The 12,234-nt window shown below is 37.5% G+C and overlaps 2 protein-coding genes across 4 annotated transcripts; both read right to left on the bottom strand.

Annotated features, from left to right (window-relative positions):
- Positions 1-1,514: 1,514 nt before the first annotated feature.
- Positions 1,515-5,364, bottom strand: LOC115683506 (GPI mannosyltransferase 1). Its single transcript, XM_056318592.1, has 5 exons — positions 5,092-5,364; positions 4,319-4,663; positions 3,419-3,601; positions 2,237-2,775; positions 1,515-2,075 (listed from the first exon to the last, which is right to left on the bottom strand). The coding sequence occupies exons 2-5, from the start codon at positions 4,587-4,589 to the stop codon at positions 1,761-1,763; spliced, it is 1,308 nt and encodes a 435-aa protein (XP_056174567.1). The 5' UTR covers positions 4,590-4,663; positions 5,092-5,364; the 3' UTR covers positions 1,515-1,760.
- A 1,433-nt stretch (positions 5,365-6,797) lies between these two features.
- On the bottom strand, positions 6,798-11,709 carry LOC115683425 (uncharacterized). Of its 3 annotated transcripts, none has more exons than XM_030607965.2 (12): positions 11,576-11,709; positions 11,336-11,447; positions 11,120-11,183; positions 10,024-10,125; positions 9,889-9,953; positions 9,628-9,711; positions 9,232-9,311; positions 8,923-9,133; positions 8,416-8,471; positions 7,944-8,066; positions 7,638-7,821; positions 6,798-7,198 (listed from the first exon to the last, which is right to left on the bottom strand). In XM_030607965.2, the coding sequence occupies exons 1-12, from the start codon at positions 11,641-11,643 to the stop codon at positions 7,085-7,087; spliced, it is 1,263 nt and encodes a 420-aa protein (XP_030463825.1). In that variant the 5' UTR covers positions 11,644-11,709; the 3' UTR covers positions 6,798-7,084. The 3 variants fall into 3 exon arrangements, with proteins under 3 accessions (XP_030463825.1, XP_056172611.1, XP_056172613.1); XM_056316636.1 differs by having other exon boundaries at positions 10,024-10,113; XM_056316638.1 differs by lacking the exon at positions 11,576-11,709 and having other exon boundaries at positions 10,024-10,108.
- Between the last annotated feature and the right edge of the window lie 525 nt (positions 11,710-12,234).

Here is a 12,234-nt window from a genome sequence, read left to right as displayed (position 1 = left end):
TCAAAATTAGTTAGAATAACTAAATTTGCAAGTTTTCAAAAGATTTATGACTAAATTGACAAATCATCAAAAGATTTAGGACATAATTGGCACAATTAAAATGTTTATGACTAAATTGACAAATTATCAAAAGGTTTAAGACTAAATTGACACAATCGAAAGGTTTACGACTGAATTAGTCACCGGACAATAAATTTAAGACTTTTTGGATAATTTTCCCCAAATCATAGAGGAATTCCTTTGTTTTTTTTTTTTTCATGACTGTACATCGAGAAAATTGGGAGACAATAGGTGAGGAGATGGCAGGATATGAAAGCAAAGGAGGTAAGGAGATGGCAGGATATGAAAGCAAAGGAGGTAAGGAACTCTGTTAATCCCTTCCGATAATGAACCAAAAATATGCGAACAAATTGCCATCAAGAAAGAGAAATTTTTCATTAGAGTGAAAATATTACCAAAAATTAGACGGTGCGTAGGCCGGGCGGGATGGTTCCGAGGATGGAACTGAAAACTTCCCCGGGCCTAGCCGGTTCGCCAAATTTTGGAACCAGGAACCGCTAATTTTTCCAATAATTTCTAATTGATTTTAGGATTTTCTTTTAAAAGAAAGGACTATAACCAATTTCAATGGCGTTTCTACCTTGCAACCAGCAGTGTTATGCGGGTAGATCCGTTGGTTGTAAGGCCGCAACCGGGAACAAACTGATCCGAGCTAATTCCAAGTATTTGAGAAAGCGGAACCAAACCTACTCTTCTTGCAACCAGCTGGAACTAGACGGACCGATCCTGTTCCATCCCGGTCCCAATTCAACCCCGGACTCATCGCTCGCCCCTAGGGAGAATAAATTGTACTCTTTCCATAGGAGGCTCTTCCCTTTTTTTTGTCCGGCTTGTTCACGCATTTACCTCGAACCAGCATGATCTGAAGACTGATAAAAGCCTAAGCACCGCTTAGAAACTTTTCAACTGCAGTGGTGGATGGAAAAGGATGGCCTAAACCATGGATAACAGATAAGGTTTTGATAAGGATCTTCACTTCATACACAGCATGTGCAAATATTCGCTTAAACACGGCAAGTCCAGACGATTGCCATGTTTTCTGAAGAATGTCATAGAAGGCGAAATCAACTTTTCTCTAAATTCAAAGAAACGCAAGTATATGGCATTCATTCTTGAAATTTTTGTGTACAGCCAAAAATATAAATGATTGACAACTCGTATAAACGAAATATTGCACAATCTGCATATGCAGAAAAAAATTCTTTTGGATGATCGACCATATTTGTCCATTATCTATGGTATTCATGCTATTTCAAACATTCTTGGCCAGTCCCTCCACATTAGCTGAGAAAGGAAAGTCAAATATGGCAAATAACAGAAAGGAAGAATATACTATGCCACTGATATCGAAAAAGAAAAGCTTTAGGGAGGAGTTCCATGGAAAATATGCATACTGATGCAGAAGGGACAAATAAGCATCAGCTTGAATCTGAAAGTAGTTGATACACAGGGTGCAATCAATCCTTATCCAGCCATATGATGGTTTCCCTTCATTGTCATTTCCAAATTGAAGAGAATTTTCGATGATGTTCAGAAGTATGAAAACACCCTTCACTGGTAAAGCTTAACCTATGAAGCTGGATGATAATATGTTACAAAGCTAGGCCAAACCATCATTAAGCAATTTTCATGCCAATCACAAAAGATGGTAAACAAATAAAACATCTACCAAGAGTAAAGTTGATCAAAATTCTATTATCTCACTCCTGTTTTAGGCTCTGTTCAAAACTATTTTGTTTCAACAATTGAAATAAGGGAGAGTATGTGTGGTTGCTAATCAAAAGGACTAGGACAGAAGTGTTAGCAGCAAGGAAAACTAAGCTAGCCATCCATAACTCTACAAAGACATTCTTGCCTTTAAACTCAAGCAGGTAACCCCACATCAGCCAATGGGTCTGAGCTCCCATCCACAAGAATATGCAGCATAACCCTTTCCATTTGAAATTTATATTGCTCCATGGCAGTATTAGGGGCAGCAAGCAGAAGAACCATACAAAGTACTGCGCAGTGATTACCTGTTAATAGAGATTCAATACATATGAGTAAGATGCAGCACATATGACAGTGATTAACTGTTGGGAAAGAAGGTAATGACGGCATCCACTTAGTCACTCTTCCTTTTAACAGGTAATTTAGCTAGTCCGGAATTGAGAATTGTGCAGATAGACAAACTAACCTTGTTAAATGCCACAAATGCTACCGTCTGCACAAAAAGGCAGAATGGCAAATCTGGAGCAAAGCGGAGAACAAGAACGAGCTGGACCATGAATTGTGGTAAAAAAGATATGAGCTTCTCTATCACAGAGAACTCACGCTCATAGTGAAGATATATGTGGTAGAAGTATATAGAGAAGTTATGTCTCGGATCTGTGCGGGTTAAATGGTAAAGCAATGCCTCATGTAAGAATTCCCACTTGTACAAATAGAAGCTAATTCCTGTACAAAAGAAGAAAACAGCCGCAGAAATAACACCAAAGATAATCCTCTCTGCAGAGAATATGCATTTTATTGCAACCAGCACATTGAGCTTAGTCACTGCTGTGCTGCATTCGGGTTTCTTGCTAGGGCCAGAACTCCAGATCCTAGGAAGAGGCTTCTGTCCCAAGCGGAAGAAGTGGTGATTAAGAACCAGGACAAGGGTTGGTGCATATATGATTGGATAAATCCTAAAATGGACTACAAGTCCATACCAAACTGCCGCTTGCAAGAGATTGCCTAATAAACAGAAAACAGAACAGCTTCATAAGTATTAGATATAACCAATCCTTACACCAAATCAACTATTATATATAAATGTAGTTAAAGATAGACGACAAAGAGAAAAAAGGAAGACCCTCGTTTATACTTGTATTATTGTAGTAAAGACCAAAAGAAGCCTACTAGGCAAAAATTTCCTCATCATCATCTCCAAAAAAATGCGACAAGTTTCCACGCGTTGTGTGCTATACCGATTTTATGTTGAATCCTGGCATTGCATGCGTTTTCACAATTTTGTCATAAATTGAAAAGGCACTCTATATAAACAGTTATAAAGGAAGTCTAGAAACAAGTAATCCCCAGGGCCCAGACATATGTCCACGTACAAAAACTCTAGCAGAATTACTAGGGAGAATGCAGTCCGAAATAGGTCTTCATGAAGTTCCTTAAGGGACTTCTCAGAATTGATCATCACCAGCTAACATATTAGATCAGTTTCAGTGAGAACAGGGTCAAACTTACATAGGCTACAAGGCAACATTTGTAACTTCTTCTCTCAAAAAAGGATAAAAAGAAGAATAGCTGCCAAAATATTAAATAAGTTGAATACCCATGAAATCCTCTTAACAAAGGCAAAAGCTGTTCCAAGGAGAAAACATACCATTCATCAGACAAATAATGATCCACAAGATAATGGCACAGACAACCGGCTCACAGTTCCCACGGGTCCCAATAGTGAAGGTAAAGGGATTCAGAAGCCATGCCATGACACTATAGGTGCAAATATTCTTGGGCACACTGCATTTCTTTAAGATGGTGTAGATGAACACGCCAACAAGTAAATCTGCAGTGTTCGCATAAAAACAGAGTAAGTCGCACAAGTGAGGAAGATAATAACATTCATTCACCCTGTACTTGTATTTTCCAAATAATAATTCAAAAACATTCATTAACGATTTCCAGTTTAAATTTCCAACATAAGAATGCATAACCAATTGATTAAAGATAAAAGGTGAAATCACCATCTTAATGAAAAAGATCAAATAAATTTGTTATTAGTTTTACATGCATGTTCAATCACCTATCACATACCAGAGGTTACAATACAAAATATATCTGAACATTCATAATACATCCGATATGCTCCCACAAAGATGATAGGCAAAAGATCTACCATAATTACAAAAAATACAGAATGGATGGTAGCTATTAGTGCGAGGACTGAAAAAAATCCTTCTAGAGCTATCTATAATCTATCAATATCGGATTTCTCTACATAACAACATGCAAGAATACTAGTCTCGAGATAGCCAGCTCATTCCCTAAGAAAAATATGCCACCCAGCTCATCAGTAGAACTTTTATAACCAGGAGGCTTGTCGAACCTCTTCGATCAAGATAGAGAAGATGCAACCACATCCTATTCCTCTTCCAAATTCTCTATATTACATGGAACATTTTCCATCTAAACGGAGACGTGGAAGATGAGAAATGGATCTAGAAATCAATACCAAATAATTATCTACTTCTCCATGCATTGGATAATTGCAGACCACACGTACCAGAGGCTGAGAAAAGAAACTTGCCCCACGAACGATGGAGAAACGTATTCGGCAAGAGCAGAAAGGCGAGCAAAGGTGAATATCGGTACGTGGTCCTTTCATAAGGAGACTTCCCCGATGCCATCAAATCAGCAGCATCAGAGAATACGAAGTAGTCCACGTCTGTGTACCTAACCTCCATGTGCTTATCTTGCCATTCACCATACACGATCAAGAACACCCGCAAGAACGCCGAAAACAACAGCAAGGAGCGCATGTCTACAGTCGCCATTGCCGAAACACAAGCGGGGATAAACGTCCGATTAACATATACTCCCAGCACTTGGAATGGTTTCGGAGTTCACACTGAAGCAAAGAACAATAGAAAGAACAAGAAGATCAGGCTCATAGAAACTGAATATCTTGCCACACTACAAAATTACCAATAAAAAACCGAACATACAACCCAAGAAGCACCACTATGTTGAAAAAGAAACCGGATCAAATGATGCCCAAAAGAACTCTCATCCCCACACTCCAAGAAACAATTTTTCCAACGTTAACAGTGTCTCCTAGACAGCCCATCGAACATTTGAAACACGTTAGGCAATCACCGAAACCCACCACACAGACCTACACATTCAGTCCGAATGAAGCATTACTCAATTAATGCAGCACAAGAGCTTGAATCCGAACCAACTTCTATACCCGAATCTATACAACATGCAAGTGCATTTGAAGTGGCTTGATTTCTTGGGAAAATCGCCTCAGTACCCAGGATTAGATCTCTCTACCTGCAACAATCGATCGCGAGCAAATCCCAGCGGCCTCAGTCGCCGAAGATCAGCCGCGTCTCCGGCGTCAACTATCGGCGAGCTCCTCCGGCTGAAGCTCTCCGGCGACGCGGGAAATCGATGAACAGAATGCCGACGGCGAGGAGGAGGAGGAGGAGGAGAGTTCTCTGCAGAATACGGTGATGTGGTCGGAGAGGGAATGGGAGAACAGGAAGAAGAAGAAGAAGACGACGCAGCAGCAGTGGCTGAACTCGCAGCAGAAGAAGACGATGGTTCCCATTTGGAAAACTGCTAAAAAAAATAATAATAAATATGATATATAGTAAAAATAAATATAGGATTTACACAAAAAAAAATGAAGAGGATAATAATACAGATGGTCCTGAATTTTGGCCCGAGGTTTCTCAACTTTTAATTTATTTAATATAATTCATGATCTTTTTATAAATATTTAATATAGTCCTTCTATTTGCTCAAACGACAAATCGGTCGTTATTTTATGACTTGAATTATTATATGTTGAGTTGAATTCTTAAAAATAATAAATCACCATGTTTATTTTTTTTATCCATTTACTTTCGAAAAGGACAAAAAAAATTAATAATGTGAATTATTATATTGTAGTTTGTATGAATATCTTATTTGGATAGCCTACACGTGATTTTTTCTTTTTTGTTGTCCATTGTTCAAATTTAACAAATTGGAAGTCATGTCGGTAGATTTCATTAACTTGTATTAATGAAAAGACAATACTGAACATTTTTATAATATTTACTAATAGTTAAAAGATTACATTAAACAAAATATTACATTTGATCAAAATTCAGAATTTATTTGTGTTATTTTTACAAAGTAAATTGAGGTTTAGGAATGACCTTGAATTTGGCTTTTCATTTTTGTCTTTCCAAAATTAGGTTTTAATTCCTTTATTCATAAGTCTTTTTCTTGCTTTTTGCACGGCTGTAATATGTTCTTATGCATAAAGTTATGAATGCCATATTAGTTTGATCGATCAAGTTTTCAATAGCTTTCTTAATTCTTCATTACTTTGTTTACCTATCTATACTATGGATCACAATGAAAAAAAAGTACAAGAAAATGAGTTTTCTATAAGTTTATATACGCGACTTGGACATGGATAATTACCTCAATTATCTCTAAAAATGAAAAATAATTCTGTGGGAGACTCTTTCAATTGATCAAGTCACAATAAATAAGTTGCCATTCGAGACTCTTTCAATTGACTCAGCAAATTCTACGAAATACTTGACATATATACATCTAAGAATTATTTATTATTGTAATATGATACCTTATAATTAGATGCCGACGAAGTATGCTAATTTTAAATGTCTTTCTACAGCTAAGCACGGGCATATTTTCAATTAAAACCTAAGTAATTGGTATAGTGCACCAATGCATTATACGATGCATTATACAAGATCATTTTTGCATTATACAATCCATTCTTCTGTTCACTATACTCAGTTTGCTGCTTGAAAACAATCCCTCTTTACTCCTCTTCTAAACCTCATCTGCAATAATTCCCAAAGCCCTTTTGAGCTCCTAAATAGCACATTGGGTGAAAGTTTTTGTGTCTGGTAATTCGACATTTTGAAAATTTACATAATGACAATATTGTTAAAACAGAGCAGATGATAACTCCATGCAGCATTGAATAGTGATTAGAGAGTACAACGAGAAAATAAACAGATCAACAAACAGTTTCGTTTTCTTTTAGTACATTATAACATACTGTAAGCAGTGACATCGCTTTCGAAAGGGATGGAAAGATGGAACAAGAAAATAGATATTACGCCGGGGAATATAGTCTGCGAACCATTAGTCACTGGGATGATATTTGGTGAATCATACAAAGTATCCCTGATGGTTAGACTTGTAAAAAACCATGCCGAGAGAATGATTCGTGATATTAGAACGCAACTCGATGGGACATATAACCTTAGTGACATCCACGGCTTGGTTATAACCTCTAGCTCTTACTCGACTGGAATTCGAAGTCCTTTTCTTTAAGTAGCTTCTCAATATCATCCACAAAGCTTGACAAGTTCAGCCTTCGCTGCGGATCTAAGGAGTTGGCTGCTTCCTAAATCATTTAACATCCGGAATTAGAAGCATGTAATTGTCAAAAAGATTGGCATATCTTATATAAACTGAAGAGGAGCAAAATGATATTATCCAACCGCTACATAAAATTGTTAAAAGCCCTCCAAAAGTTAAAACAGAAAAGCAATAACCTGTGCAATCAACCTCTGATGAAAACAGTTGCAATGGAAATACACATTTTCACATAAGTGATCTATGACGATATTCATAGGGGAAGGAAGAAATAAATTCGCCGTCTCTTTCCTTTATATAGTACCCTCTAATGTTTTTTTCGAATAGGATTTCTACCTACTCATAAATCAATCCTCACTGCCAGAGTGGCAGAAGGACCAATGTGCTGATAGAAGGGCGATTTACACCTGCATCGAGACTCTGTGGAAGCAGCGGTGGAGGTAGACTGAGAGCATAACAATACTAACCTCGACCTTCCGAAGATAGCTTGAAGAGATATTTCTTGCATGACGATCCGAACTCTGCAATGATTTCAGCTTCAGTGCAATGTTCAGCACTGGCCAACCATGAGGTACCTTTATTAATGCATCCAACCCACCGACCCTATGAGCTATAATAGTTTCATCCCGATCAACGTACTCCAAGGAGTGCCTGCATTAGTCAACAGAAAACAAGTATATATGAATAAAACTTCTCAGTTAAACTAATCATGATTCAAATGAGGACAAAAATCCATTTCTTCAGTGAACTTTAAAGGTCAGTTTAAGTCCGACCTTGATCTAGCCGCAGTCTTGACTGCAAATCGCCTCAAGGTTGACATAATAACCCTTTCCTGCACTTTCCTCACGAACCACTCCAATGGTGTCTGATGTATCGTCAATTCTGAAAATGACTGCCTGGATATTACCAATCAAGAAAACAATGACATTCTCATTTGTCTGTTCACTGACTTCCTATTCCTCCGGAATGAACTTAACTGCTACCATGTATGGAGAAGTAAATAGTAATGGGAATCAAGAAACTCTATGAGTAAATTGGAAGTTCTGAATTTTTAGGCCATTGCAATAACCACTCAAAAACAAATGTCTCAAGTGAGGTTCAAAATTCAGTTACAGAGATCTGAAAATACAAAAATTAATCTTCAAATTGCCTAACTTGGAGGTAATTAATGATCAATAAAATGAAAAGTAGATACAACCTAAATTCAGCCACCAAAAATGAAAACAAAGCAAAGCAGGGACAAACCTGAAAGCTTTTGCAGCGTCAACAATATCATCGATATGCACGTCATTGGGAAAAATCTATAGAATGCAAGGCTGTTATGTTAGAAAGGAATGGAGGATCCATATGAAGTGAAAAACATGCCAAAACAGTTTCTGAGTTAAGGATGTGCAGCTATGTCAATCTTGAAATTTGGCAACATTCAGGAGAAATGTCAATTCAATTTAGCAGATCCTCAAAGAGACATGTACTGTAAAAACACAAAATTCAATCTCCACTTGTGCACGAAAACATGGTTGGGTGATTGTACAATAGCACTCTCTGTAAAATTAATGTTGTAATTGCTGGGTAGTCAAATGACAATGATGAGTGGTGTTTTAGTCCTTGCATCTGTCAAGAGTTACGCTCGTAATGTAAAGATTAAAATCTCATCACCAAGTAATATCTTGCACTTAAAGGATGGTCATTACTGTTTGAACCTCTTTCTCTCTCAATAGGAGGATATTGTGATTGCACACACATAATTCACACCTCAACATTTTTTAGCTCCAAACACCCGTCCACAAGTTCAATCAGCAACTCATGGTTCAATTCCACTGTCTCAACAGCCTCGTCTATCTTCTGCTGGTAGCTTTCGTATTTTGGAAGATATGTGTTCAGTGACAAGCGAATACTACTCCCATCAATTTCAATGACCTTTAATCCTGTCAAAACATCCTCAATTTGTTCAACCGCATCATCCCTATAAAAAGGATAGAGGACAGGTGATAAAAAACTTTAGAAGCAGAAAAATTGCTGGACGGTGAAAAAAACTGCGAAGAGCACCAGAGGATGCATTACTTTCTTAGTTGACAGTCTATATGCTCAAGAGATTTCAACAGCATCTTTTTCTCCTCAATTTGACTTTGAAGTTCTAGGGCCTGCAAGGCATGAGAGCACCATAGTCCAAGTAACCACGAGAACTAGATCAATTTATAGCAGTGAAGGACAAGAAATACAGTAAAAAGGCTCAAAGGAAAATCTCAAAAGTAAACAATAGCACAAATAATGAACTAGAAATAACAGTTTTTCAGACATAATTAGTGTTCTGATCAAATCCTAGGTTTCTTACAATTGTAGTGGAGAAGCAACCTATGTGAGACTCCATCTCTACAGCATGTATAATAGCAAACAGTGTATGCATGACTAAAATGAAAAGGCATCAAGATCAAAGGACAAAAATCCATTGAAATGAACCTCGAACTTGTGGCACACATCTGTATTCATCAAACTCGACTGGTAATCCATGCCCACATTTTCAGCATTTTCCTTCATTAGACCCTACAATATGTCAAACCATAGTAAGGCACGTGGGTTCAAACTCAACATATATGAACTTAGCAGAAATTGGATGTCACGACAAAAAAGGGAAGCAGAAACAGTCAACAAACCATGGAGTTGACCAGCCCAACGAATGTCACAAGCAAATGAAAAAAACATTTTTGTTTTTTCACTAACCTGTGAACTAATAAGATCCAGAGAATATTCCAGTCCTTCAAGATCACTCTCTAAAGCACTGGAATCTGCAGTCGATATGATCTCATAAGTTAAGTTCATCTACAAACAAGTAGACTAAATTAATATGATTCTTACCAGCCATTATAGATCTAGTGATAACCTCAACTTCATTAGAGATTTCATTGTTTTCAGCTTCCACTGCATCCAGCTCCTCCTTCAACTGTCCTAAGAATGCATCTACACAATCAACTTTGTTTGTTGTAAAATCAAGAGACAAATCATGAATCAAAACCGCAAGTTCATGAATCATGAATATGCATATCAAATCCATATCTATGATGAAGCACCCAAAATTAGTTTTCCTAGCATAAACGAATATAAGTTTAGTAAACACTTTCCCAAAAAAAGATGCTTTAAATTAATTATTATCAATAATCAATGGAAAAAAAATCCAAAAACTCCCAATTTCTACTCAAAAGTTATCGCAACACATTATTTTCTGCACAAGTATCATAATTAAAGTAAAGACAAAAATTTTATGAGCCATTTCATGTAGTTTGGACTATATATCATAAAATTTCAACTGGGGTGGCTAGGGTTGAGAAGAAGGATACAATCAGGTGGCATTATATTTGTGAATCTATCAGAAGATAAGATACACCAAGAAATACAATATAAATACATTATTTGATAGGTAAGGACTATAATAATATATGAATGAATAGATTCATATCAGCCATGACTCAAGTATAAGATACGAATCAAGCTCGATGCTTTAACCACCATCCTAATCAGACACGAGATGAAAGCAGAAAAGTGATTGGCACTACACTTGAACTACAGCCCCCTGTTTTCAAGTTGTATGTCACCGCAAATGCTACAAAATTGAACTAGTCCATATAGTGAAAGATTTGTCGAAAACTATCTCATCTCAAAATATATAACCTGGGAATGGAAACAACGGAGCCATAACACGAAAAACAGTACTTCCTTTGATAGGTTCTATTCTGCAGCCCCTACTTGTCAATTTCCTACTACTGCTCTTCAACTCTCATGTGGATGTTAAACCCTCAACCAACAGATGCCACACCATGAACTCAACCTCTATCGTAGAGAAAAAATCAAATAACGCCTAAAAGCCCGAAATTCTGTGAAATTCCTTTCAACGAGTCTACAAAAGGTACGAAAGAAATTCGATAACCAAGAGCCTCTAAGCAGTCATCCGACTTACCCAAATCTTCATGCCACAAGCCATTCACATCGGAATACTCTGACACAATCTGCTTCACTCCGCTCTGCACAATTTTCCGCCAAACAAAAAATGGGCAAAACCCAAAATTTAGCAACAAAAAAAGAAAAGAAAAAGAACACTAACCCGGGAACTTAATTTCCAAAATGACAAAATTGGCCATGAATGGTGGAATCGCAAGCGAAACGCGAGGATTACCTCGATCTCCAGAACGCACCGGTTCAGCAGATCTTCCAGGTCGGCCGGGGACAAATCCGGCGGCGCGTGCTCCGTGCAATCTCCGCATGTCCGCTTGAGCTCCCGCACTCGGCTTCAGACCGAGAGAAACGCAGTGGACATTTCAGGTCATAACTTCCACAATCGAGCATGGGGAACGAGCGCGCGCGCGCACATACATCGTACACGCGCAAAGGAAAGACACCTGCACTGCAGTAGTACCTTCGAATCGCGTCCACGTCGAGATCGCCGGTCGCCGGCACCGCCTCCGTCTGGCCTCGCGTCGCCATCAAGCTCGCTCGCGCTCTCCCTCTCTCTCTCTTCCCGCGCTCGTCTGCAGAGAAACTGGAAAATGTTTGAAAATAGGAGCCAAAAAAAACGGGGTTTAATACCAAGAAAAATCCTAAACAGATATTCCTATAATAAATTTACTTCAAATTAATTTTTTGATCATAAAAATTTCTAAACTGACACATTTATGATAATTTTACCCTCTGTCAGTTTCTGTTAAATTTTACCTTCAAATTTCTGAGTTGGATGACACGTGACAGTTGACGGATATACCAGTTTAGGGTTTTATCATCCATTTGTTATAGATGTATCGATTTGTGATTTTTCGTGATATTAATTTAATTTAACGGAGAGTAAATTTGTCACAAATATACCAGTTTGGAGTTTTTGGGGTCAAAAAATTAGTTTGGGATAAATTTATTACAGATGTATCAATTTAAAATTTTTCGTGATCAAAAAATTAATTTTAAATAAATTTATTACAAATACATAAATTTAGAGTTTTTCGTAATATTAAAAAAAACGAAAGCCTTAAAAACACAGGGATGACTTAATGGGCCGAGGAGAGCAGATAGATTTTCATTTACGTG

This window comes from Syzygium oleosum, unplaced genomic scaffold, assembly GCF_021117445.2.
Source record: "Syzygium oleosum isolate NSW1041296 unplaced genomic scaffold, Sole_v2.1 Sole_v2.01, whole genome shotgun sequence".
Classification (NCBI taxonomy): Eukaryota; Viridiplantae; Streptophyta; class Magnoliopsida; order Myrtales; family Myrtaceae; genus Syzygium; species Syzygium oleosum.
Note: the sequence above shows the minus strand (reverse complement) of the source record. Positions and strands in the feature narration are given on the sequence as shown.

Coding starts and splice junctions, on each gene's coding strand:
- LOC115683506 (XM_056318592.1), bottom strand. CDS start 4,589: ATGGCGACTGTAGACATGCGCTCCTTGCTGTTGTTTTCGGCGTTCTTG. Junction 3,602..4,318: donor GTTTCTTTTCTCAGCCTCTG/GTACGTGTGGTC, acceptor CGAACACTGCAG/ATTTACTTGTTGGCGTGTTC. Junction 2,076..2,236: donor CATTTGTGGCATTTAACAAG/GTTAGTTTGTCT, acceptor CTCTATTAACAG/GTAATCACTGCGCAGTACTT.
- LOC115683425 (XM_030607965.2), bottom strand. CDS start 11,643: ATGGCGACGCGAGGCCAGACGGAGGCGGTGCCGGCGACCGGCGATCTC. Junction 8,472..8,922: donor TGGAGCTAAAAAATGTTGAG/GTGTGAATTATG, acceptor TGCATTCTATAG/ATTTTTCCCAATGACGTGCA. Junction 7,199..7,637: donor GCTATCTTCGGAAGGTCGAG/GTTAGTATTGTT, acceptor TAAATGATTTAG/GAAGCAGCCAACTCCTTAGA.